General features: G+C 39.0%; 1 protein-coding gene across 1 annotated transcript in view; it reads left to right on the forward strand.

Moving 5' to 3' along the window:
* Positions 1–25,379, forward strand: part of cdh23 (cadherin-related 23) — a 144,681-nt gene that overhangs the window by 70,157 nt on the left and 49,145 nt on the right. Inside the window, exons 10-15 of the mRNA XM_067526185.1 lie at positions 7,787–7,899; positions 9,653–9,841; positions 12,845–12,994; positions 13,290–13,448; positions 24,645–24,709; positions 25,012–25,249. Of these exons, the coding sequence (XP_067382286.1) occupies positions 7,787–7,899; positions 9,653–9,841; positions 12,845–12,994; positions 13,290–13,448; positions 24,645–24,709; positions 25,012–25,249 (914 nt within the window). The remainder of the gene's footprint in view (positions 1–7,786; positions 7,900–9,652; positions 9,842–12,844; positions 12,995–13,289; positions 13,449–24,644; positions 24,710–25,011; positions 25,250–25,379) is intronic.

Genomic DNA, 25,379 nt, shown 5'->3' on the forward strand with positions numbered 1-25,379 from the left:
TAATGGATCTAAATATGTTTATAGCTTCTGAAACAGCCGCTGGAATTTGTTGCAACAAAGATAGATATTTTGCAAAACTCGCAAAACTTGCAAAACATCTTTGGGTTGATAAAATGCCTTTGTCAAAATGCCACACATAATTAAAAATGGGACCATAATATCAGCCAAATACCAGCTTCCTAAAAAGGAAAATACCCCATATTCTGTCACCCTTTACCTCTGTAAAAAAAAAAAAACTTTGTATCTTTGATTCCTATTACAATGAGTTAGTCTTGTCCAAGATTATTGCTCTCCTTTAGGATATGATTTAAAGTGTAAAGTTTGTGCAGCGTGTCCACTGTGAAGTAGTAATAGTATAAGAACAAGCAGGATAAAAGTCAGCCTAGCATCTCAGAGAATGAAAGGACATCCCCGAAGCCCCACATGAGCCCCTTGTTTATCTTTTTGTGTGCTTGTTTTCTGTCTCTCGTCTCACACACAAGAACAACTAATCTCATCTTAAGCCCTTTTCCATCTCTACCCTTTATTTTCTTTTATATGGTTCTTCCTTTTTCATTCCATCGTCTCAGTGTTGGGAAACCACTGCAAAGAATCGGCAGCATTGGATTTGAATTAGCACCAACAAAGCTGAATAACTGTATAAGTTGATAAAAACATGTATTTAGTCACAGCCTGCAAAGTAGCCTCTGTACCATATACTGCATTGACATAGACGTACACAGTGTAGTCACGAGCATACACTTGACTTCCCTGCTCTTTTTGTAGGGAACATGTGAACACCCTTTTTGATTTGTCTGGCCTTGTATTCCAGTCTTTTCACAGAATACAGGTCAGACAGGTATAGCTATGCTATTTCCCACATGGACAGATAAGTAGTAAAGGCGATTATTTTCCCTTGTCTGCGTTGCACGTATCTTTATCCTTCAGTGCTGCTACACCCAGATGCTCTGATTCCGTGCTGCTACCCAGCTTGTATCAGCAGGCATGCTGTAATATGGACAAGGCTAATACCTGTTATTCTTCGGGGAGCTTTTATTGTGACTACTGTGTTGCTGGGATTTCTCTGGGTTTTCAATTAGACGCTCTGAGACTCTCAGCAGCCCGTTGCTATGTAATCTCTCAGAGAAGGCAGATAGTCTGCCAGACACTGATCACAACACAAACCAGACTCAAGTCATTCTAGCAGTTGTGTTCACAGTCAAGTTCAGACATCGCGGGCTATGGTACGAGTCTTGTACAATAGTGTTTCTTTATTTGATCTTTTATGTCCTCTTCCTCTTTTCATCCATTGAGTTTATTCAGGATCATTCAAGGTTTTCTCAGTCATCCCATGTCCCACCTTTATGTGCACTGCAACACTTCAAGCTATAAATTCAATTACATCTTTTTAAATTACACAAAATCGGGTGTTAAAGCATATATGTTGAAAAGAATACACAACAGCAAAACAGAAAATAAGAAAAACATATAGCATTAAGAAGTATTCTGCTAGAAGCTGCTGTTCTATTTTACAGTATGTCTTTGCTAATTGTCCTTTTCTAGCACTATTTTTTAGTAACATTAAAGAGTCTGGCTTTGAGAAACTTTATCCATAGCTACAGTATCTGCTTCTGAATATGCACATTTCCAGTTGTCAGACCCAATTGCTTATGCCAGTGTCTTTCATCTGTTCAATCTGTTTACAGATTCAGATTGTTATCATCTAGATACAAAAATAATAGAAAAGTCAATCTGTACAGTCTTGTAATAACACTATTACACAAAGAAAGGAGGTTAAATATGAAGCTGCAGCTTTTTGCTAAAAACAAACCTCTACATATGAACAGACTAATTTTTTAATACACAATTGGCCATTTTGGTTACTGTTTTTGGAGTTTTTGGAGGGAGGATGAGAACTGCAGGGAACCTTCGACACCATCCTTCATATCAGACATGCTCAGCTTATTGATCTACATCGGTTGACAGGAACTCTAGATGTGGCAGAAGTTGATTCTAGTCAGATCTGAGGCATTAGGACCGCCTGAATTACTGCGAAATTGCATCTAACCAGCTATATCAAAACAAAAATAAAACTACTTTCACCTCCATACATTGTCTTAAAATATTTGTCCTTGAATCTTTTTTGAAGGAAAACTTTTGATAAAAGTAGTCCATTGCGTATTCATGAAATGCGGGTTGTCTGCCAATGGCATTCACCCACAGGGCCATTATCAGTCTGCATCACACACACAAAAACACATACATATGCACTGGTAGCTGTCATACACTAAGGCATGTGTCTCAGCACACAGATGAGCATGTGCACAAGCAAGTGAATGCAAAGCTTTTCATTTAGATTTAGAAGTGAGAATCGTTTTAAGACAATAACTAAAACCTCATCATCAACATGATTAGCCTGGAGGCAAAATTCTTAAAAGTGACACTAATTTGTGTACATTTAGTACACAAAATCTTAGCCCCAAGAGTCTGGGCACTGGCTCCATGCCATATCACATTACTAGAATGTTCCAGCGCCCCCATGATGTTGTCATAAACGAGAGAAAACAGTTGTCACTAGCTTAGTCATGGCGATTACACTTGGAGAACTCCCGCTTCGGCTGTCCTCAAAAGCTCATTGCTCTGAGAAAGTCATTGTCATCTACTTGTCTTATGCCCGATTGAACTCATCAAATGAAAGGTCTTATGTCTCCTATTGTCTTGGGCAATCCCAACGTAATAACTACACATGTGTTTTTTCATTTTTGAAACTTGGTACACTCACTCTCCAACTTCCAGCATCTCTGTTTCTCCCTCTGTCTCTGCCTTCAGTGTTTTGCTTTTTGTAGGTAGAGGAGAGAATTTCAATGAGCAACCTCTTCTCAGTAAACGAGTCCTCACATTGTTCATGACACAATACTCTAAATGTGTTTGTCAGTACATAATATGAAATACGCACCCATGTTTTTTCTTTATGCTTTGGTAATAGATTATTCAAAGTGGCAAATTGTTTGAATTGCTAAAATCTTGTAATTATATTACTAGATATTGAAGCTATTGTACACATACAAAATTTGCATTGGACAAAAATAATTGTGTGTGTACTTGCTTGTGGGCATTTATTTAGTGGGATGTGTGCATTTGTGTATGCACCCCACAGTAGACAAAATCATGGCATGGTTTCTCATTTTCCAGTCCAGTACTGTCGGTAATGTGAGAGCATGGCTAATCCCCTGGAGTCTCACATCACAGAATCAAACTCTGCCGGTTAGCAATATATGCACTCTGACACACATACACACATGCTCTTTTTATTCAAGATTGAAATATCTAGCTACAAGACTAAAATTCTTACAAATTAAAATACACAAAATACATAAGCACCACTACTAAAGACCAATATCAAATTTAAATAGAAAGTGTTCCTTTATTTGTGCTGAATTTGAGTGTGTCTTTGTGTATGTACAGTATCTATGTGCAGCAATTTTCACCCCCTGGGGGTCTAATCGCAGTGCCCTGGTTGATCACTGGAGAACACTTTGTATCAGCAATTAGAATATGATTATATTTTCTCCCTCAGTGGGACCTGTGAGTCACTGTGTAATTTCGGTCTGTCTCTCTGGTCCAGCTCGACAAACAGCTGAGCTGAGAGGGGAAGGCTGTTCTGTGCAACCTGAAGCAGTGAGTCAAAGCTCCCTGCATATAGAGAATAGAACCAACAGTCTGCTGATACTGTGCACATCTACAGTACAGTACACCACTTGCGTGTTTTTGCAAGTGTGTGTTTGTGTATATACACCAGCCATTGCTTGGCCAGGTCTCAGTCGTCTGCGTAAGGAGCGGCTGTGGGAGTAGATTGGCCTTCTAGCCAGGCCACTGAAGCTGACAAACCAATTTAGAGGCATGATGGCCTCACTGGGTGGGTTTGAGTCCTTGATGCACGTTGTCCCACCACCATGAACAACCATTGTTAATCCTGTGCTTGTCCCTCCTAAACGGAATTGTTGCAATACATTTTGTGTCTGCTTATTTTCATCAAATACTTATTTCAGGATAATTACATTGATCATACTGTAGGGTCTGCTTTGTCAAGAGGGCATTTATTGTTATTCATCTTCTTTTTGTGGCATATCCTGGGATGTTCATTTTTTAATGATGAATCCATTATCCAAATGAGAAATCCAATGGCCAAAAAGCAAAACAAAAAACAAAAGAAAACAACAAAATGGTAAGTTCAGTGTTTCTTTTAACTATTATTATTATCTTTACTTAACCATAACAAAAACACTTATTTAATGTAGCCATTGAAGTGAAACTCCATTAGCTTGTCAAATTAAAACAGTAACTTGTAATAGTTTTGGAAGACAAAATCAAATAAGTCATCCCCCTGAGCAGCCATTCTAGAGAACATGGTCAGAATACTCATTCTGGTTGTTTGCTTTGGACAACACATAAAATGTTATTATGCCTTTGTTGATTTTAATGCATTTTCTTTTCTGCATATGTGTTTTTATTACGTACTAGTTATTTACTTTGTTTTTATATACTGATATTTTTAGTTATCTAGGAAACATTCAACATTACAATCTCACTTTTTTTCGGTCGCACGATTAAATGGGTTATGTAAACTGGATGAAATCAGGAGTAGATTTTGTCCCATCTAACTTCTTCCCTCTCTCCACCTTTTGGCCTCAATCCAGGCTAATTACCCAAGGGCTGTGCTCTCTCTGCTGTCCTGTCTCCGCTCCTCTACGCCCCTTCTGTGCTCTTTGTTCTGTTGCTTCCCTCCTCTCCATTCCAGGTTAGGTACAGTTCAATAATAGAGCAGTGAGAGGAGTGAGGAACACAGGCATGGGTTAATCTGTTGACCCTAGCCATAGTGCAGTGTAGACTTACCATCTGAACAAGTTTCTCAAGAGACTAGACCTCAGCTATTACCACCGCAAACTCACCTCAAAGTGAATGATTCATAATCCCTTAAAGTGCAGTTAAAGGTTTATGGCGCCCCTTATTTAAAAAACTAAATAATAATAATAATAATCATATTTAAAGTTAATCTTTATCCTATGTCATATGAAAAATTTGATGTGCAGCCATAATTTAAAACACCATTTACCAGATTTAACAAAGAAAATCATTAGAGAAGAAAACCAAATACTCTGGAAAATTAATTCATATGTTTAGATATTCAAATTGGACTTTTTATGTAGATAAGGGCATCATTGTAAATTTTGGATGAAATTGTTTCTCTTTTAAAGTTTGAAATAAAATCATTTCCTGGACAGCAACATAAAGCTGATCAGTTGACAATGATAAAACAAAATAAGTGAATGATCTACAAAGACCAGTTTGCAAAGAGATGTTACCTTTGTGAGAAAAGTTCATTTTAACAAATTATTTAATAGTTTTATAAAATACTGTATAAGCTCAGTTGCCCAGAATCCTTAGTTAAATCAATTGTTACATACATCTAACCCTTAAATTTAAGGGTAAATTAGGATTAACTTCACTGTTAGTGAAATTCACTGAACAAATTGTGAAGTTTTTGGTCTCATTCTCTCTCACTTTCCTGTTGACTGGATATTTTTCCATCTTACAAACTTCAGGTAGATGTTCTTCTCCCTGCGCTACACTGATGGAAGGGCTTTTACTGGGTTTTATGTAACAGGTCTAATATCTATTCAGTGATGTAAGAACATGCTCTGCAGTGGACCAGAGCTTGTTCTCAGAGATTTACTAATATTCAGCACAGAGGCATTGTGTCCATTTTATCCCAAGCCCTTTGTTTTACACACAAACCGTCCTCACTAGCAGGCAGAGGGAACATGGAAACAACAGTTAAAAAATACCAGGTGTGCCACAGATGTCAGTTATTCCAATTATGACACAGGTCTGCACAGCACATGTAATGTGACACCTGTGAATAATATACAATAATAATAAATAACTGGTTCATAATTAATAAATGCCCTGACAATTTACCATTTAAATACGTTTTACTCACGAGCAAATGAGAAGTGATATTCAGCAACAGATTAATGCTCTAAAGGAGGATGTTGCGTGAATTTGTGTTTCATGCTTGTAGACGCAATTTCTGCTTTCAACCCGATTCCCTGAAGTGTGTATATACATACAAATATGCATGTGTGTATACAATAAATGATGTCACTATGTATGTTTAGTCTTTTTCAATTGTTCTGTGTGGCAGATGGAAGAAGTAGTGTGGTGGAGTATTAAAAGCGTATTGGCATGGTATAAGTGAATTAGTTCCAGGCAGACTTGACTGTCAGAGTCTCCTTCTTCAGTCCTGTTTGCTCAATTGTTTGCTTTCCACTGAACAGATCACTTAGATAACATTCGTATGTATGAAGTACTTCTATCCAAAGATTGCATGGAGGCCTCACATGACACATATGGGATGCACAAAGACTTTCAATGAAATTGTGAGGGTTTTTAATGTTTTTGAATGAGAAATCATTCATCTGATGTGACTGAAGGAATGTGCAGAGTGGATGGATAGGAGGGCTGAAGAGACACGAGCCAATGCAGAGAGAGAGGAATAAAACATTTGACGGCAGAGAGATGAGGGTGAACGTGTGTATTTTCGTTTGTTGTCTCCATCTGCTGGGTGTGATTATCAGGTAACAGCCACAGGGTGCTGAGAGAGCCTCAAAGAGTCAGTGGAACAGAGGTGAGAAAGTTAACAAGAACGATGGTAATTTGAAAAGGAGGAGAGGGAATAAGAAAATATGACAAGAGGACTTGAGTGGGTCTCAGTCTAATGTTTTAACCTGCTTAATTGAAGTGAATAGAGAACACCAGACACATTTGAACTTGTTAATGAGAACAGTGCAGCGTTAATAATTTGAAATGCTCCTCTTTGAAGGAGTGCATACACTATAACAAAGTTAATGCAATTCATCAGTCCATGTGAAGCAATGTAATTCAGAACCACTGTGAGGTGTGCTAACATAGGAGTCAATCAGTCTTGTATGAAATTGCATTGTCTTAAGTTAAGTTCACCAAGAAGTAGTTGTAACTTAAGAATTTGTTATAGTTTACATAGTATAGTTTACATTATTTTATTTTGCAAAAGTTTTGTTGTAGGGTCTGATAAAAATTATCCAAATATTTACCATTCAAAATAAAGTCCTGCTGAATTGATTGAGAATTTGCAAATTCTTGAATAGAAAAAATTTTGATTTAACACAGCTTTTGGCAAGAAAAGATTGAAAACACCTACACACATTTGTATTTCAAATATATTTTCTTAGTTGTATTGTATATCAATATTGTAGTTGTATTATATATATCAAATAGTTTTTTATTTGTTGTGTGTTTTATGATCCATTTACAACCATCTGATTGAATAAAACCAACAAAACATTATAGATCAAAAAGTGTAGGTGTTTCCAAAACTTCCCTTGCTAGTTTATGTAGCGTATGTCATCTTCATACTGAAATAGACAATATAAATTCAGTGATTGTGAACTGATGTAACCCGGATGCACATTCAATATAGTACATGCTGAGTACATGCTGACGAAGAAACAACAGGATGCAAGAAAAGCACATTGTGCCCTGGTTGGAGGTTGTGACTCAAACTATGATGGGCAGAGAGACAAAAGACAGCACAGCAAAAGCTACATCCATATTGCATTAAAAAGAGATGTGCACATAGTTCATTCAGCGTCTTTTCTTTCAAAAGTTCCTTGCTGCATCCCAGGGGTGGTGTTGAATTATCCACAACACCAGTTTCGTTTGTCCCTATGACTTTCTTATCTCTGTCTTTCTCTTTCCATCCATCCAGGGAACACCAACAGTGTTTTTGCCCTGGGCTACATCAGTGGGTCCCTGACAGTGAATGGCCAGCTGGACAGAGAAAACCCACTCTACGCTGCAGGATTCACTCTCACTGTCAAGGTGAGCTGCTGAATGGGAGGTATTTGGAGGGATTGTCTTAGCTTAGACAAGAGATCGAAAGGCTGTTTCTTCGCTGCATCAAGAGAGAGCTTGAGTATGAGTGCATTAAATCAGTGCAGTGTCTGGCTTGACATACCTTCAAAAGACCTGCTAAATGCAGTACTTCACCCTGGCTTCCATTTTCATACAATGATGTGACAGTATTTTATGTTGACATAAGGTTGACATTAGGTTAGAAAGTCATTTAACACTTACTAATTACAGTACAAGATCATGCAATGCCTGTCTGAAGACTGCGTTAGTATGACTCTGCTCCTGTGTGACCCAGACAAATTTAAATGCCTTTATTGGGCTTGTCTGCAAAGGCATTTGTAGCTGCGATTCTGTGATAATGTCCCCTTCAAAGGCTTGCGTTCAGAGAATAGCGAGCAGCCAAGGAGGACGGGAGGAGCAGAGGAGGACAAGATAAAGGAAGAGGATTTAGTCTTCCTCAATACCGAGTACTCCTTTGTTCCACCCTTTCTGTCTTTTTTCTGTTTTGAAGCAGGTGCAGCCTCTGAATCCCCCTATCCTTCTACTGAACCTAAAGCCCATCTACTGTGCCTTTTGAGCATGTCAGTCCTCCCATCTCATCCACTCCCCACCCACAGCCTTCCTACCTTGTCCACTCTTCCACTTTTTAGTGGTAATTTTCTTCTCCTCTAGTATTGTACAACAAGGATCTCCCAGAGAGTGTGAGAAGGTGCGTGAAATGGATTTCCAAGTGCTACTAAAAGTGAGAGGATTTTTGATCGAACACATATATTTTTCTGAGTAACTCCATTGTTACATTGTGGATTTTACTAATTATTGGCAATAGTGTTTATTAACATTAATAAAGCTGAATGATGCTTTTATGAAGGACTGAGATGCAACTGGCTCTGAGGTTTAATACAAAAAGAATTCTTGCTAACATATTCCAGTCTCAGTCTATCTTTTTAATTAAAATCAATAATTGCAAAGGAGAAAAGTAGAACAAGCAAAAGTGCTGAAAATGAAAAAAATGTCATCCAAAAAATGTATTTATAAGATATGGATTTTTTCCCTTTACATTTTCTTACTCTCCCTCTCCCTGTGCTTGTGCTTTCTTAGGTGGTGCTACTATTGATTGTGGTGTGCCATAGTAATACAACTAATTTCTCAACTTCAGACAGCTTAGATAGTGCTGAGTATATGGAGGTGGAGGTCAAATGATTCAGTGGCCTTGGGAGGAGAGAGGCTAAACTAAGCTGCCTTGATCATCTAGAGACCAGCATGTTGTTCCTGCCTCTTCTCCTATTGCTTGTGACACTCCTCTATCAGTAAAAGACCCATTCCTATCTTTCTCTCCCATTTGTTTTACATTTCAGAGGAATCACATCTTTGTTAGTCAGGCAGCCAGAAACGGAGACAATATGTAATTGTGACTCTTCGGTGGGACAGCCTTCTCATAAATCTCATTGTGTGCATGTGCGTGTATGTGAGATTGTGCATGTGCTGGCCCTCTCTTGGCCTCTCTTTGAGCCTATTTCTATGATTGCTTTGAGTCCGTCTGTGCACCTTTTGATCCAATAAATGAACAGCTGTAAATACCTGGCTGAGATTGCGTGCTGACCGCCTCCATCTAAAATGACATTTTCAGTCCAATCAAATGCACCTCATGTCTCTGTCTCTCCCCCACCTCCCCTCTTGCCTTCTCTCTCTACAATTGCAACTCTCTATTGCTCTCTATAAGGCCACAGAGTTAAAAGAGGACCGCACTCCATCTGACGCAACAGTGATGACCACCTTCACTATTCTGCTAATTGACAAGAATGACAATGCTCCAAAGTTCAACAGTTCTGAATATCGGGTCCGCATCACTGAACTTGCCCAGGTGGGCTTTGCCCTGCCCCTCTTCATCCAGGTGGAAGACAAGGACGAGGTGGGTGGTAGTTAACCAGTATCAGGTGAAATGTAACTAGTCATCCACAATTGTTTCAAATTAGGTGGTTAATACTCTTAGGGAGCAACCTGATGTTAAGTTGAGTCTAAGGGAGCACTAACAGGCTAAAATCAGTCTGATTCCAGGACAGGTTTTACTTTTGTTCTAACAATATCAAGATCAAAGACAGCAACAATGGTGAGCATTCTTCATTTTGTGTTTCATTTGTAGGTCTAGACTTATCTTATTTATAAATGTAGGAGCCAAAAAAGAACATTAGCCACTACATTAAACTACTTGCATGGCACCAGTGCCTTGTTTGTATGGACTGTCAGCACCAGTGTACAACAACTAACTTAAGAGTGTCTGTCACTTCCTATTAGCTGCATCTATCAAACTACTGTCGTGACGCACAGTCACACACACTCAGACACCAACACACAGGGAGATCTCAAGCACTTTTTCACCTTACGCCTGCTCTGCCACTCTTGTCTCTCTCACATGCTCTCTCCCTCCTTCACGTGCACATGCTCGCTTACACCAGTGCATTGGACTCAACTACAATTTAATTTGCTCTGGAAGAGATGGGATAGAGCATCAAATTATACCTAACGAGGAAAATCAATCACCTAGGTGCAGATAAGCTGAAAGCTAGCCAGCTCTGATTGATTCAGGCACAGCAGCTGCCAGGGTGGAATTTGACAGATAACTGCAAGTCAAGTGGATAGTGAAAAAAGGTAGAGAGTAAAGAGACAGACACACACAGAGAAAAGGGAGAGGAGAGGGGGAACGCTTAAGGAAAATGGAAGTGCAGAAAGTAGCCTTCAATGAAGCAAAACCAGAAGTCAGAATAATTGGTGGAGCAGGAAAAACAGAGCAGACAGGACGGAAAGAAAAGCACTTGAAGTAGAGATAGCTGGAGCATTTAGCAGTAAGTTTGTTTGTTGCCACCAAGGAAGGTGTTTTGCAGTAGTGAGGCAGAGAGGGGAGTACTGTGAGTGCGCTGCTGCACGCAGGTGGGGTGACGACCCAGACACCTGGCATGTGATAAGAGGTCCCTCTGTATGTTTGCATCCAACATTTTACCACTATCAATAACAGCACTCAGTCTGGGGAGGTACCCAGGCACTTAACATTCCAGCATGTCTAGGCTAGGATTGCTTACCACAAATGGTGGGCTAGTTGAGGTAATTCCAAGATGCTTTTAAACAGACTTACCAAAAAACACAGAAATTGTCTGAAATCCCCGAGGTTTAATGTTGTAACATTGCTGCCGTAGGGTCCGACACACATCCGTGGATGAATATCTATGAGATGTTTCTTGTCTTGCAGTTTTGTTTTGCTATTTGTCATCCTTTAAACCTGCATGTCAGTGCTGGTACACACACTCTTTCACATTCTGCTACACCTGTGTTGTAATCTCACTTTTTCCTAGTGCAAAGGATTAAAGGCAGGCATTTCATTACTTAGAGTATGACACAAGTGGTAGTTACCTCTCGCCGTCTGTCTGTCTGTCGCTGCCTTCATATCCTCTTCTGCTTGGCTTGCGTCTTTAAAACTTTTGCTGCTGGAACTTGTCACTGAACTTTGTGGCAGTCGTGTCTGACAGGGTGCTTTTATTGGGGCTTCTAAAGGCAGAAGCAAATGGACGGGCAATTACGTTTATGGGCAGTTTGAGGTGACATCCCTGCATATTGGATGGTCTTTTAAATAGGAGTCATCAGCCACAATGTTTCTGCCAGAAATGAAAACAAAAACAAGGGGGCTATTTCAACCGCCAGCATAATGCCAATCGACCACCCTGTCTACCACAATGTGATTGGATGCCCTGCAGCTCTATATGTCAAGACAGGAGGGATCTAGAGGTGTTTTCTTAGCTCCTGACAACCATAGGCTTTCAGCAATGTGATATCATTGTGACCCTGGACCTGGTTTATATCTACCTATTATGCTTTTGGACTTGGGTATTTATCTGAGAGAGGAGACTAAGAGAAAGTTGAGGTTCATTGATGCTCTTTTTTTTAGATATTATTAAGAATTTCAGATAACCATTAATCATACAGTAGACCCACCCAGTATTGCAGCACAAAGTCTTTCTTAATCAGACCACATCCTCATATAATCTAACGTTGTAATGGCAACATATACTGTAGTGAGCTAGAAACCAATAGCAAACGTGTGTATCTGTATTGAGGAAGATAGTCATGGTTGTCATCAGGGATCACATCATCTCTCCTTTTCTTCTTGTAAAATACACATCATGATGATGGGTTTCCACCTTCTTCAGTAGCTGGGGGTTCACTCTAGTCAAACATACTGTATACAGCACTGTGGGCAGTGCATGGGGATTTGTTCCATGTTGCGTTATAATGGACATTTTCATAACGTGAAAAAGTGCTGCGTAGGGTTTATCTGGTGGAACTAATCGAGGATTCAGATGAGGAGTCGAGACAAACGTAGTTATGGGCTATAATTTTTACTGTATGTCTGGTTTGCAGCCTAATCTTGCCATATCCATTTTACCACACTTGTTGATGGTTTTGCTTACTAGCTTGTTTGGCTTGTAACTGGGACTACATGGAAGCACAAAATGCAGCAGATATGCCTCGCTCTAAATCTTTACCTTTAACCTTATCTACGCTCTCTTTGACCAGAATATGGTTAGGATACAAAAGCCTGACTTTGACCTCTTACCATTAGGTGATTATTATCCTCTTAGGTCATTGTGATTATTATCCTCTTTTGATGCAACCATTGGTATAGCAAAACTATGTGTAAAGTTTAGTGCACATCAGAGGTTTGATGACTGTCAGTTCTTCCTTTTTATGTATATGTACAGTCTCTTCTTTAAAAATGTTCTATAAATACTGACATAGTAGTGTAGGTTTTATGTCTCTGTTTGTCACTCGTAGCTTAGACAATGTGCTCTAAGCTCTCTCAACAAGCCATTTTTGTGCTCTCTTTTTTTCTCCACGTACCTTTCTCTCATCTCTGCTGTGGCAGGGGGTGAACAGCATGTTCCAGGTGTTTCTGACAGGCAACAATTCAGAGTACTTTACCATCTCGCCCACGGCGGTACAAGGGCGTGCTGACATCAGAGTGAGGGTGGCCATACCTCTGGACTACGAAGAGATTCGGAGCTACAGCTTCTCTGTGAGTTTCAAACTAATTTTCATCAATCTCAATATGTTATTGAGAGAGAGAATACTAGGATGTCCTAGAAACCTCCTAGGATCCAGAAGGTGCCCTGTTGTGAGTATAATCCAAAATCCTCAGAAGTTCTTTGGAAAAATGATTAATTATATTTTTAAGATTTCCGGTAAGAATTTAAAACATTTTATATCAATAGTCCAAAGTAGGCAATCGATCTGTGCTGTTTTTTCTTTAACTGGAAACTCTTTGGTTTGGATGTGTAGTATGTGATATACACCTTATTGTCTCTCCTCAGCTTTTCGCCAATGAGTCCATATTTGACCATGTGGGATTTGCCCGTGTCTTTATTGAAATAATCAATGAGAATGATAACCGGCCCATCTTCAGCAGACCACTGTACAACATCAGTCTTCCTGAAAACACTCCCGCCGGTACCTCAATGCTGCAAATCTTGGTGAGTACCTTAGGTAACTACTATGCAGTGTTTTTTCAGTTTGGAATACTCTGAATGGTCACTTGTAATTTATTCCTGTAGAGTAAATAACTGGGATCAAAGAGATTTTAATGCATTTTCATTGGAAATAAAATCTTTGCCACATTTGATCCACTTCTCTCTTTAGAGTTTACCATGTAAATTGTGATTTATGGTGACTTAAGCTATAAACAAATAAACACTCACTCAATATACCGGGTCACTGTTAACTAACACTTAAAGCTAACTTGGTTTTAAACCCTGTTTAACAGAATTTTGGGAGAAGCAGAATATCAAGTGCAAAATAATAGTGTATTCCAGTTAGGTAATAGATGTTGAAGTACTCAACTCAAGCAAAATGCGAAATGACTGCAGGATTATAAGTTGATAATAAGATCAGAAGTACCACTATTAAAATTAATCCAGTTAAGACTAAAGAGTTCATGTAAGTACATGTTGTTTTATTCATTCTATACAGGTTTGTTAAGCTTTATTTCACTTCTTAGTTAAATTGTCCTATAGTGCAGCAAAGCCCACCTTCTCTTGGTGTCCTGACTAGCAGCTACTACTACAACCAGACTGGAAATAAATCTTCAACAATGTTCCCATAACTCTGCATTCTTATTCATTACAAGTCATTCCTGTGACAGAACACCCACAATCCACTAGATACAAGTGCTAAAATCACAGTGTGAAAATCAATAGTGTTTATAAACTGCGTGTTCATGAAATGGAGATTGCAAGGCAGTCTAATACCCGATAAGTCTGGCTGATGTTGGCCCCGTGCTGGGGCGTGCAGCCCACTGTGGAATCCTGATTGCTGGCTGTAGAGAGTGAATGGGTTTTAAATAGAATGAGATGTGACGGCTCTCAGTGAGGACTGCACTGGCATGGATGGCAGCACTCGTATATACACACTGTTAGACGAAGGTTTCAATATTCTGACCTGCTCTCACACACACGCACACAACTATGCACCCACCACTGGAGACAAAATACACATACAGATTAAACAGATGTTTACCAGTCGGCTTGCTTGGCTCTAGGGCTGAGAAGTGGAAATAGTCACACTCACGTTTACTAGACAACCACGTCCCTGAACTCCCACAAGGTCAGCACATGGGTAAGCACATCAGCATTTGTTATCCCATAAGATTATCATTTCCTATGTATGTGTTTTTGGGTGTGTAAGTTCAACAGTGTGTTAGCACAGACTTGATTACCTAAGTGGGTCTGTCCTATTTCTATTCATTTAACTCATAGACAGTAAGTTACAACATTTTTAATCCAATGTAAATAGCTGAGACTGTTAATTCAAATGCTGCAGTCTGATCAAACAAGCCACACTCATGTTTGTGTGAATAATTAGCTTTTTTTTTTTGGAATGGGTATAGCATCCGTGTATCATACAAAACAAGTTAGAAAGGCTAAAATGAAACACAGAAGGAAGTTAAATCCACCTAACTATTAGTTTTTTTTCTTGTTCTTTCAAAAGTAGTGCAATGTTAAAGGGAATGATGTCTTTCTTGTAAATGTACAGTAATACTAATAATAAGGTAATATTTATTCAAATGAATTCCCTGTTCTCACTATATATTTTAAAGTATAGAGTACTGACATGTAAAACTACCCCTTATTATATTCAGTCTTGAGTTAGAACACGTTTCAACCCACTTCTGACTTAGCAGCAGGTAAAATAACTTAACTTGTCCATCACCCTACTATTAAAGAACAAATTATCTTTCTCGCAAACTGCAGAAAATCATGTTGAGTTGAAGTGTTAATTGTGACAAAATGAATTCATGAGCCACTAACAACTAGTTTTGTTATCACAGGATTTATATTACCATTCTACTTAATTCAAGCTTGTTTTATTCTGTACTTAATGCTTTGGATTATACATTGTTGGACCTATGCTTTTAAATGCCATTTAATTTGATTTTTCAAATTGTGGGTATCTTTTTATGTTCCTGATAGTCTTTAAAAGTCTTTATTTAATCCTCTTTACCGCTGGAGCTCTGCTCCAAAAGAAAGGAAAGGAACCACACCAAAAATGACCCAAGCCAACACAAAAGTAATACATTAAATTCTAATAAATTTGACATAATACAGTTGCATTACCAAGAACAAAGAAAATCTAAAGATGAATAAAATAAGGTTTACAATAAACAGCAGAGGGGTACGCCTCTTACTCAGGCTTTTGCAGAAGTGTAAACTGACTGCTGAGTGCAGTGAGCAACTCAAGATAGTACAATATAACCAGATTGTTGGGTTGAGACTAACCTCTTGGTGCTCTCTATCAGATGGCTGCAAGGTGCAACAGATGGTGGCCAAATTGTGTTTAATTCCTAATCCCTCAAGGTAGCCTAGCTTCCTCCACATACAATTATTTTTGGGGAATATGATCAGGGGCTTTCTTGCCTAGAGTGTGATGTGAAGATTGATGTGTTCTTGTGTGTGTGCAACAAATAGTTACTCTTATCATACAGACTGGAAGCTGTGGAAAACCGCTAACTAAGTTCCTAAGACACTCTCAAATACACTTACCTGCACCACTAAAGATGAATAAATAATACTTAACTTTAAAGGTTCCAAGAGTTCACTGAACCCTTTCAAGAAATAGCTAAGGCATGTAACTCCTGGTAAAACCACAACGTGTGGTGTTTTCATTTTAAATACAGTTTCAGAGTTGCTGGTACAGTAGGGAAACTTCCTTTTTTTCTATCTGGCCAGAGCTGGAATAGCAGTTTCCCCTGCTTTATGTCTGTGAGCTTAGCAACTCACGCTGCACCTTCTACAACACAGTGTTACTTTCCAAACGTCTAGTCTATGCACAAGGACAAATGATAGGTCCACTTACTTCATATGACTTCTGCAAAGTTGTATACAGTATGATTTGTGTCAGGGAGTGGCTATTGATGGGTGGGAGACTGTGTATACTTTCATTGAAGGTAGAATGCCTCGAATGCCATCAACTGTCTCATTTAACTCTCAGAAAGAGACTTAATTAAATGTAATTACCAATATTTAAGATTTTTACTTTAAAATATTGTTGGTCACATTTGTCACAGTTGTGTACATGTGTTCATCATCTGCATACTACATCATTTAAGTAAGCATTTGTCAGTCAGAATAGCTTTTTACTAATATCATTACTGATGACATTGATGAAACAGAATCATCATAGCAAGTCAGCAGTACTGAAGTTAGTTTTCCATGCAGTCTTATAATAGAAATAATATATAGTCGTACTTTCAATAAATAACTGTGTCCTGAGCCTTTTCTCCAGCAATTCTGTGATTGGTAAATAAAAGAGTAGGGTTTGGTTGATGTGTACATAAAACTTTATATCTATGCTAATTAAAATAATGCATGTTCATCCCCAGTTGTTTTAAAAAGTGCCAAACAGGCAATTTAATGATGTAATACAAATGCTATCTTAGGGTTAATATTAATAGCTCTTCTGATCAAGCTTATGTACAATGTTAATGCATAATAGGTAGTGCCCGCTCTTGCATCGCTGTGGACACTTATACTTAACATAGGAATACATGCACATATACACTCACACACATAGAGGCAGTGGCTGTTTAATATTTATGCTCTGCTGCATTACTTATCATTATAAATATTTATTGTGATTTACTCTTTTGTCTGGGTTCTTTTCTTTCTCTCTTTCTCACTCTCTCTGTCTCTTATTTTCCCTGGAGACTTTAGACACCAGCAGCTGCTCATATCAGTGGTTTTCTCTCCTTGGATTCAGAGAATTTGCCTTTCACTTCTTATTTATTGTATGCCCTCAGTTATTGTTGTTTTTCCCATTTTCTCAGTTTTACCATTAGATTGCTAATGGTTTTCAGGTGTTGCATTGATTCACTCTTTGGTTCGCTCTCTTTTTCTGCTTTGATTACACTCTCTCTAGCTTTTTCTACCCATCATGCTTTGCCTTAGAGCAGGGGTCTCAAACTCGCAGCCCGGGGGCCAATTGCACCCCGCGAGTTTTGTGGCCCGCAGAACAGACCATATGAAACTTTAATATTAGTGCAGCCCGCAAGTTTAATATAATTGGCACTTTACCGCGTTGTGTGCGAAAGGTTCCTTTTATGTGCAAGCTGGAGCTGAACCAACCAACCAATCACAGTGGAGTGTACGGCTCCCGTGGGCGGGGCCATCGGCCGAGCTTGATGCAAGCACAGAAACATTGCACAGCTATGGAGGTGCCCATGTAAGCCCTGTATAGCATGCATGTTGAAATACATTTTACCTGCATCTTTCTTTCTTTTTAAAGTTTGTCTGATCAGAATCATTGGGTTATGGTCAGTGACTTCCACCAGGGTTGTGTGTTTTACGGGCTTTGTGCAGATGCTGAATGTTTGAGGGCTACGGGATTGGGTAAATGTTATTGGCTAAAGGTTACAAAATTCACTGTCCACTGATAGGCCTTAATAGGGTAATAGTAACAACAGTAATTACAATTCATTATTGCAATAAAAGGATTGAAGCCCAGCTCTCTCCTGCTACTGGTAGCTCACATAGATGCAAATGGCCATGCCAGGCAGAACAAAGAATTAATGTAATGTATGAATTTTCCCTGAGCTGGCTGACCATATCAGTTCTCTGAAAAGGTCTGATTTTCATTCTACCACAATTACAGATATTCAGTTTACACTGACATAAAACACAGCAAATAAGGAAGAAATAATCTTAACTGAGAAAGATTTGTTTGTGATTGTGTAAAGCCACCATCTCAGCTCTGCATCTTTGACACATGACCATAGGCACCACATACAGCCAGCACTTGCTGGCTTTGCTATCTCTCTTGCAACTAGTGTGTCTCTGCATTGTGCTCTTTACTCTTTATCATTCTCTACATCCTTCTTGTGCTTGTGCTAATCTCATTCCTTCATCAAGGAGGACACACTGAGAAAGAGAGGGGGAGGACCAAGGCCTGTTGGCAAAGTGAAGCTGCCAGCCACATAGAGCTCTGCATTAATCCTTTTCACTGGCAGCTCAAACTCTATCTTCATCGCATGCCCACATTACAGTCCTCTCTCTCCACCTCACAACCCACTTTATATTTTCAAGGTAACTGTGTTTCACATGTGGTTTGAATAATGTAATTGTGGCTATTTATGCATGCAAATGGTAATATTTGTTTTACTTAAGCTATTACTGTTAGCTATTACATACAGTTCACTTTATCAAACTTTCCATTTCAAGTATAGAATACATTGTTAGAATGTGGTAATATTGTATATCTCGCTCGCTCTCTATATGTCTAGCTGTTATCTGGGTGGTCAGGAGATAATAGAAACAGGATTTTCGATCCTGTCGGCAGGCAGCAGTTGCTGTGAGCACCCCCACTTGCTTGTTAATGGTTTAGAGAAATAAAGCAGTCGTAAACATACACTCACCATCGCCATTACGCTAAAGTGTCCGCAGTAAAAACGCACACAACTCCCATCAACCCCCGCAGGTGTTGTAGGTCACAGCTGGGGGATTGGCGGAGGATGGAGTTGGCCCTCGTTTGATCTAACTAGGTGAGATAAGGATTTTGCATCTTGTGTCTGCTGAAGTAGGTAGTGTGAGTCTTGCACCATTTCACACAACTTTCTCTGTACATTCACTGTCCAATTTGAAAATTATGGAAAAAGTATAAATTCACTCATTAGTTTAGTCATAATGTTGAGTGAGCAGCTGTTATGGATATGTGATCATTAATTGGAGACGTCAGCATGGTGTCAGAGTTTCTGTTCTTTTTCCAGGCAGCTGCTCTGCTCGGACTCTTGCTCTGTATTATTGATCAGAGATGCAGTCTGGATCAGCACAGTCTGTTGGCAGTTGGCAGAGACCAATGATGTTACTGAGAAGAGAGGGAAGGCCAATGCCAAAAATAAAACCAAAAAAAATGGATGCTTTTATTGACCTCTTTAGTCTTATCTTTAGTTCAGCAGAGAGACAGACTTGGTATTAAATTAATGTATCTGACTTAATTTGTGCATCAGAAAAGTGGTGAAGGATCTTTGGTGATTGCTTATTTTTGATAGCTGAGGGAGAATCAGTTTTCCTGATTTAACTTCTGCTAAGCTTCACTTGTTTCACTGGACATACATTACGTACATATTGTCCTCCCTAACACATTTCGATGCTTGCTAGGTTGTTAGGTTTGTCTTTAAACAATAGTCACATGCCCAAATTTACATGATGACAGTTTTTGTTTGTTGTAATGATTCTTCTTGTCTTCACTGGCTGAAAGTAGAGATCTTTATCTAATGTGTGTTCGGTAAAAGAGAAAACCCACAGTCATACATTGCCGAGGTTAGCGCACAATATGAGGCTTCAGTAAGTTAAATAAATCGGCTCTTTATCTCAAAATATCAGGGTTTTCAGTACCAAACTCTTATTATATTATAGACAGTATAAAAAGATGGATGAAGCAACATCACATCTGTCAATCACTGCCCACATGGCAAAGTTCAAGTCCCTGGAGTCTTTTTATAATCCAAAAAAGGCAACCTAGCCCATAATGTCTCCCAGACAAAAGAATTCTTATTCTTAAGTATTTCTAGAGGTAATGGTTTTTGAATGGGAGTCAAATGAGGCCAGGAGTTGGAAAAGGTGATCATCAGTAGCTTTACATTTTCACATTCACTTCAGGGTTTAGCCTTGGCACTTGCCACTTAAGGTATCCACTGCATCTTAACATAGAAAGACAATTCTATTACTAAAAATTCTATTGCATATTGTTTTATTGATGATTAGCCAACATGTGCTTAGTAGCCTTTGAGTGCAGTTGTAGCCACAAACATCGACACTTGACCTAAAGGCACTTAATCTTGCTTAGATGATGTATAGCTATACAGATACAGTTGTTTTAAATACAGTCTGTCATGGGATTTTAATTTCTTGTTTCCTGTCTTGCTCTTTTATTTTGTAGCACCTTAGTTCCATTTCCGTTTTTTTTTTTGTTTTTTTTTTTTGGTGAAATGGACACAGCAAGCTTTTGTAATGGCTTTCCCAAATTTTGGGCCTCAACCTTATCAAAGATATCAGGACTATGCTTGAGAGTCAGGTCTGTGCCACAAAACCAAGCTCCACTAGTTCTGCCAAAATGGCTGGTCAAATCCATCCAGTGTTCTGCCAGCATGAAAAATATGTTATAATATCTAAGCCTTTGTTGATGTCAGAAAACACCAAATAAATTAAACCCTGTGCACAAAGTTCTTAATGTTTAAAGTTATGATATTAAGTCATTCTAGCTGAACATAACAAAACATAACAAAAATATACTGTTCAGTGAAATATGGTATTGCAATGACAGTCTATTATGAGTCTATAATCTTTTGCAACTGTACCATAAATTATGACATACTGACCAGATTGTTACTGTACGTGTCTCTCATTTATACACAGTACAATGCACACAAAAATAACCCTTCTCTGTATCCCCCTCGTATAGCATTAGTGAAGATTGAGCTATGATCTTGTCATGGATACTGAAAATGTGAGAGAATAAGAGCTGGGGAACCAAAGCTAAAGAAGACAACCTGACAACCATGTCTTTATCATTGTCTCCCTCACAATGGTTGTCAACTGGACATCTTCACTCTACTGCTTGTAGTGCTGGTGGTGTGTGTGTGTGTGTGTGTGTGTGCCTGCCTGCAGTGTATTCTTTATGGTTGTGTTTAGGTGCGAAACACCAAGCAAGTGGAGGTTGCCTGTGTTTGGACTGGGGGTCATCTCTATTTTGACAGCATGCTTTGACAGCCAGTAATTGGTTTCCTTTTCCATGCCTCTCAAAGCTCCTGCAGAAAAAAGGCAATTTTGGGAGCCAATCAATTTAAATTCCAGCTCACTCAAGATAGAGAAGTCTATGCGGTCTTTAACCTCCCCCACTGTCCATAAGATAGCTGTGCTGATAATCTGCTCCTGTACCCTCCCTAACCCAAACCAAACTTGCACACACAGACACACACACTACCCCTGTTGTTCTGTCACCCAGGAAGCTCTCATTTCCACTTTCTTTTGAGAGCAATTGAGTGTAATAATAGGAGTTTATACTGTAAGTGGTTGCTGTGCATATTTACCTCAAGACTGAATGAACCTGGAAATACTGTGCACCTCTGTCCACGTGTCTCTTTTTCACATGCAGACCATCATATGCACCCACATACACAATGTACAACATTGAGTACATGCATCCAGTCTTCACAGACACACTGTCACACTTGCATTTACTTGGATGCAGACCCAGAAATGAGTTCCCTACCACACACATGCACACACAGGTTGTGTTTGCCTGCTGGCACCTGATGGGAAGAAACACATCATTTAACCAAACTGGTCAACTGAGAACTAATTTCTCTTTTGTAGTTACTGCCTGAGGACTCTAGGGTTTGTGGCATTTATATTGGCAATCAGGAACACACTGACTCTTAGCGCAGAAACTCCTTTACAACTTGGTTTGGATTTTGATCAGAACGCTAACTCTGATACCTCAGGAGTCTGCTACTTTACAGAAAATTTTATATCTGCAGTCTGGGTCCAATATTTGTCTACAACTCTGCCATTGTATCACCCACAGGCACCTTGACAGTAAGAGAACATGAAATCAATCAATAGGTTGTTTGTACAATAGTCAGTGGTGCAGCAGTTTTCTCAATACCTCAATACTCTTATTTTTCGTTCAGTGTTTTAAAAAATATTTTAAGAATACATTAGAATTGCTTGTTTCGCATTAAAAAAAAAATGCCATTGCCATAATAATTACTGGTTGAAATTGTCAATGTGTTTATTAGGCATATTAATTTTGCACATTGCCCTGCTTTACTTTCATGGAACTTCTTTCCTTAGTAAATCTTTCACTAGTTTTCTCTCTTTTTTTTTTTACACCCCAGCTTGGCAACTTTTGCATCAACTTCAACTACCAACACCCAAAGAAATTTTAAGCTACCATGGCAAAAAGGGCAAGTGCATAACACCCTGGTGTCAAGGTTCCAGCTCCATGGTCTTAAGATACAGCAAATCCCTGCACATACAAGTCCCTCTTGTCCATCTGCTGTGGGCCTTCTGTGTCTAAAGTTGAAAGTCTTTGGCACGCAGTTGGCAAAGTGACTGGGCTGTACTGTCGTGATTGTTTGGTGGGAGAAAGGGATCTGGTCGGTGAATGAACGGCAGAGGGGTTGAAAAGATGGCTATCGTTTTTTACTCTTTATTTTTCTCACTCTGTTTGCTGCTCTCTCTCTCTCCGTCTGTCTGCCACTGTGGCAAGAGGGGTTTGGCCATAGAAACAGAGGGAGTATAAGCTCCCAAGCTGAGACTGGCTCCTGTCACTGCCTCGATAGCTGTCACACTAACACCCCCACTACTATCACTGGCGCACTTATGGACCTGTCACTCACCTGGGAAAGAGGGAGCGAAGGAGGGAGGGAGACATCGAGGGAGAAGAGTGTGCTAGGGGAGATATGTAGAGGGAAGGGGACACAGTGAAGACGGAGGAGGAGCTCATAAAGGAAAGAGCAAAGTGAAGGGAAGACAGAGAGAAAATGGGAAAGATTAAGGAAGAGGAGAAGGGAGTATTGGCATAGAATGCAAAAAAAGTGGAGAGATTCACCAATGACTTTTTGTATAGGCCCTTTTGGCTATACAAATAGTAGAAAAACAAAGTCTCACATTTTTCAGTGCATAAACACACTCAGACAGCAACAACACACACACACACACACACACACACACAGGTCCACATAATGTATATGTGCTCAATGACAATAAAGGTGGTTCTTTTTTCTTCTAATAAGGTCAATATCAGGGCATCACTGAATCATAGTGACCAGCATCATGGTTGACAGGGCAGGCTCCACACAAGTTGAAGCTCGGCCCTGTAACTGACTGTAGAACGACTGAGGTGAAACTCTATTACAACGGCCTCTCCAGCCGTATTCTATCAGCACCAACCCAACACTGTGTGTGTGTACACACCAGTGCATGGTGCACATGGACAGATGTGTTAATGTAGCATTTCATATAGTAGGTCCCTGAATGTGTTGCTTTTCCTATGGTATTTCTTTGACACTGCTTTAATCTGCAAAACGAATGACACCAGCTTTTGCTGCTTTTAAGGCACTGATAGGTCATGTGAATAAGCAAAATGTGTCAGTTCTCCCATCAGATTTAATCCAATCAACACCTCTGGATTGTGAAGCGTGGCTTGCATGTTTTATCATAAAGTCATACAGCTATAAACAGCTGTTTGAGTGAGAAATTTAAGAAAATCAGTCATCACAGTTTATTTTTTACATCCATTTGGGTGCATAATGTTAATAAACAGTGTTCACCTCACACACACATATACACACGTACAAATCAGTTCCTCCAGGATTTCTCTAACTTTTTTTGTAAATGTTGCAGCCTAAAATGCCAGATTTTACGACAGCTTTTCTAAAATGTTGCAATAATTGTTACAATGTTATTGATGTTTTAAATTGCAATTGATTAAATTAATTGTTGAAATAGCAGACAAAAGTATAATAAAGAAAAGTATAATTCCATAAAATAAAGTGGACAAAAACATATCTATTACTCTGCTTTAAAGAACTTGTTTAATTTTGTTGGTTGTAACATAACACCACTTTTACTCGCCACATTTTTCATCTGATTAAACTACGCCATGAACTTTCTTTCCACTTTAAATAATAGCATTTGAAAAAGGCAGCAGCAGTCTGATAGATTAAAATGCGTTAACCTCTTTAACCTTTTTTTTTTTACTTTTTGTTGATATTATTCAGTCTTCCTTAATTGTGTTTTTACTTGTGTGTAGTTGTCTGTTAGTAGTTTATATTATTTGGCTGTGCCATTTCCAAAATGTTTCAAATATGGACTGTCTTTTGGTATATACAGTGTAATATTTGTAAAGGTTAATTGTCTAATAAGTTGATTATAATAAAAAGCAAACAAAGCACATGAATATATCCGCGTCCTGAAAGAGTGTGAGAATGTTAACAAGTGAACCCAAACAAAACCCCCAAAAAACAAAGTAGATAAGAAGAGTAAAAAAAAAAGCAGGATAAGAAGCAAAGTTGGTGGACAACAGAAGTTCCATGTATTACACCTACTTTTACTACTAGTACATTTTTCATTATTTTTGTTTTGTTTTGTTTTTGTTTTGTTTTTTCTGTCTAGGCTACAGACAAAGATGCTGGCCTGTTCGGGGTTGTCCGTTACCACTTCAGTGATGAACCCGACCAGTAAGATACAGTTATACGTAGTCAAAGACACATATTTATGACAAACACTCCCCCATTTATTTTATATTCTGTGTATCCAAAAAAAAAACATTATTATAGCTTCCAAAGATTTTATAGTCTTTTTTTTTAACTCTTTTTACTGAACACAACTCTGTGTATACTTACAATGGATTGTTTTAAAATTAATGCTATGGCATAAATGTCATAAAAGTACACTGTTAAATTGAGAAAAATATTATTTCATATTTAACATTCCCAAACTTTTTTGGAAACACTGTACCTGCCTCTGTTTCATCTTGTAGGTTTTCACTGGACGATGTGACAGGCTGGGTAATTCTTAAGGCTAGTCTGGACTATGAGTTGATGCAGCGCTTCACACTGACCGTGCTGGCGAGGGATGGCGGGGGGGAGGAGACAACAGGGAGGATCCGTCTCAATGTGTTGGATGTCAATGACAATGCACCGCTCTTCCAGAAGGAGGCATATGTGGGCTCTCTGAGAGAAAACGAACTGGCTGTCCAGTCAGTGGCACGAGTCAGGGTGAGATGGGTTTGAAACATTCATGTTTGAAGATTTAAAACAGACAAATGAAGCAGAGATTAATCTTGTTGTAAGACGGTTTCATAAAACTGTCCTGTGTACTGCTGCTGCAAAATATGCGAAAAACCTA

Source organism: Channa argus, chromosome 1 (assembly GCF_033026475.1).
Source record: "Channa argus isolate prfri chromosome 1, Channa argus male v1.0, whole genome shotgun sequence".
NCBI lineage: Eukaryota > Metazoa > Chordata > Actinopteri > Anabantiformes > Channidae > Channa > Channa argus.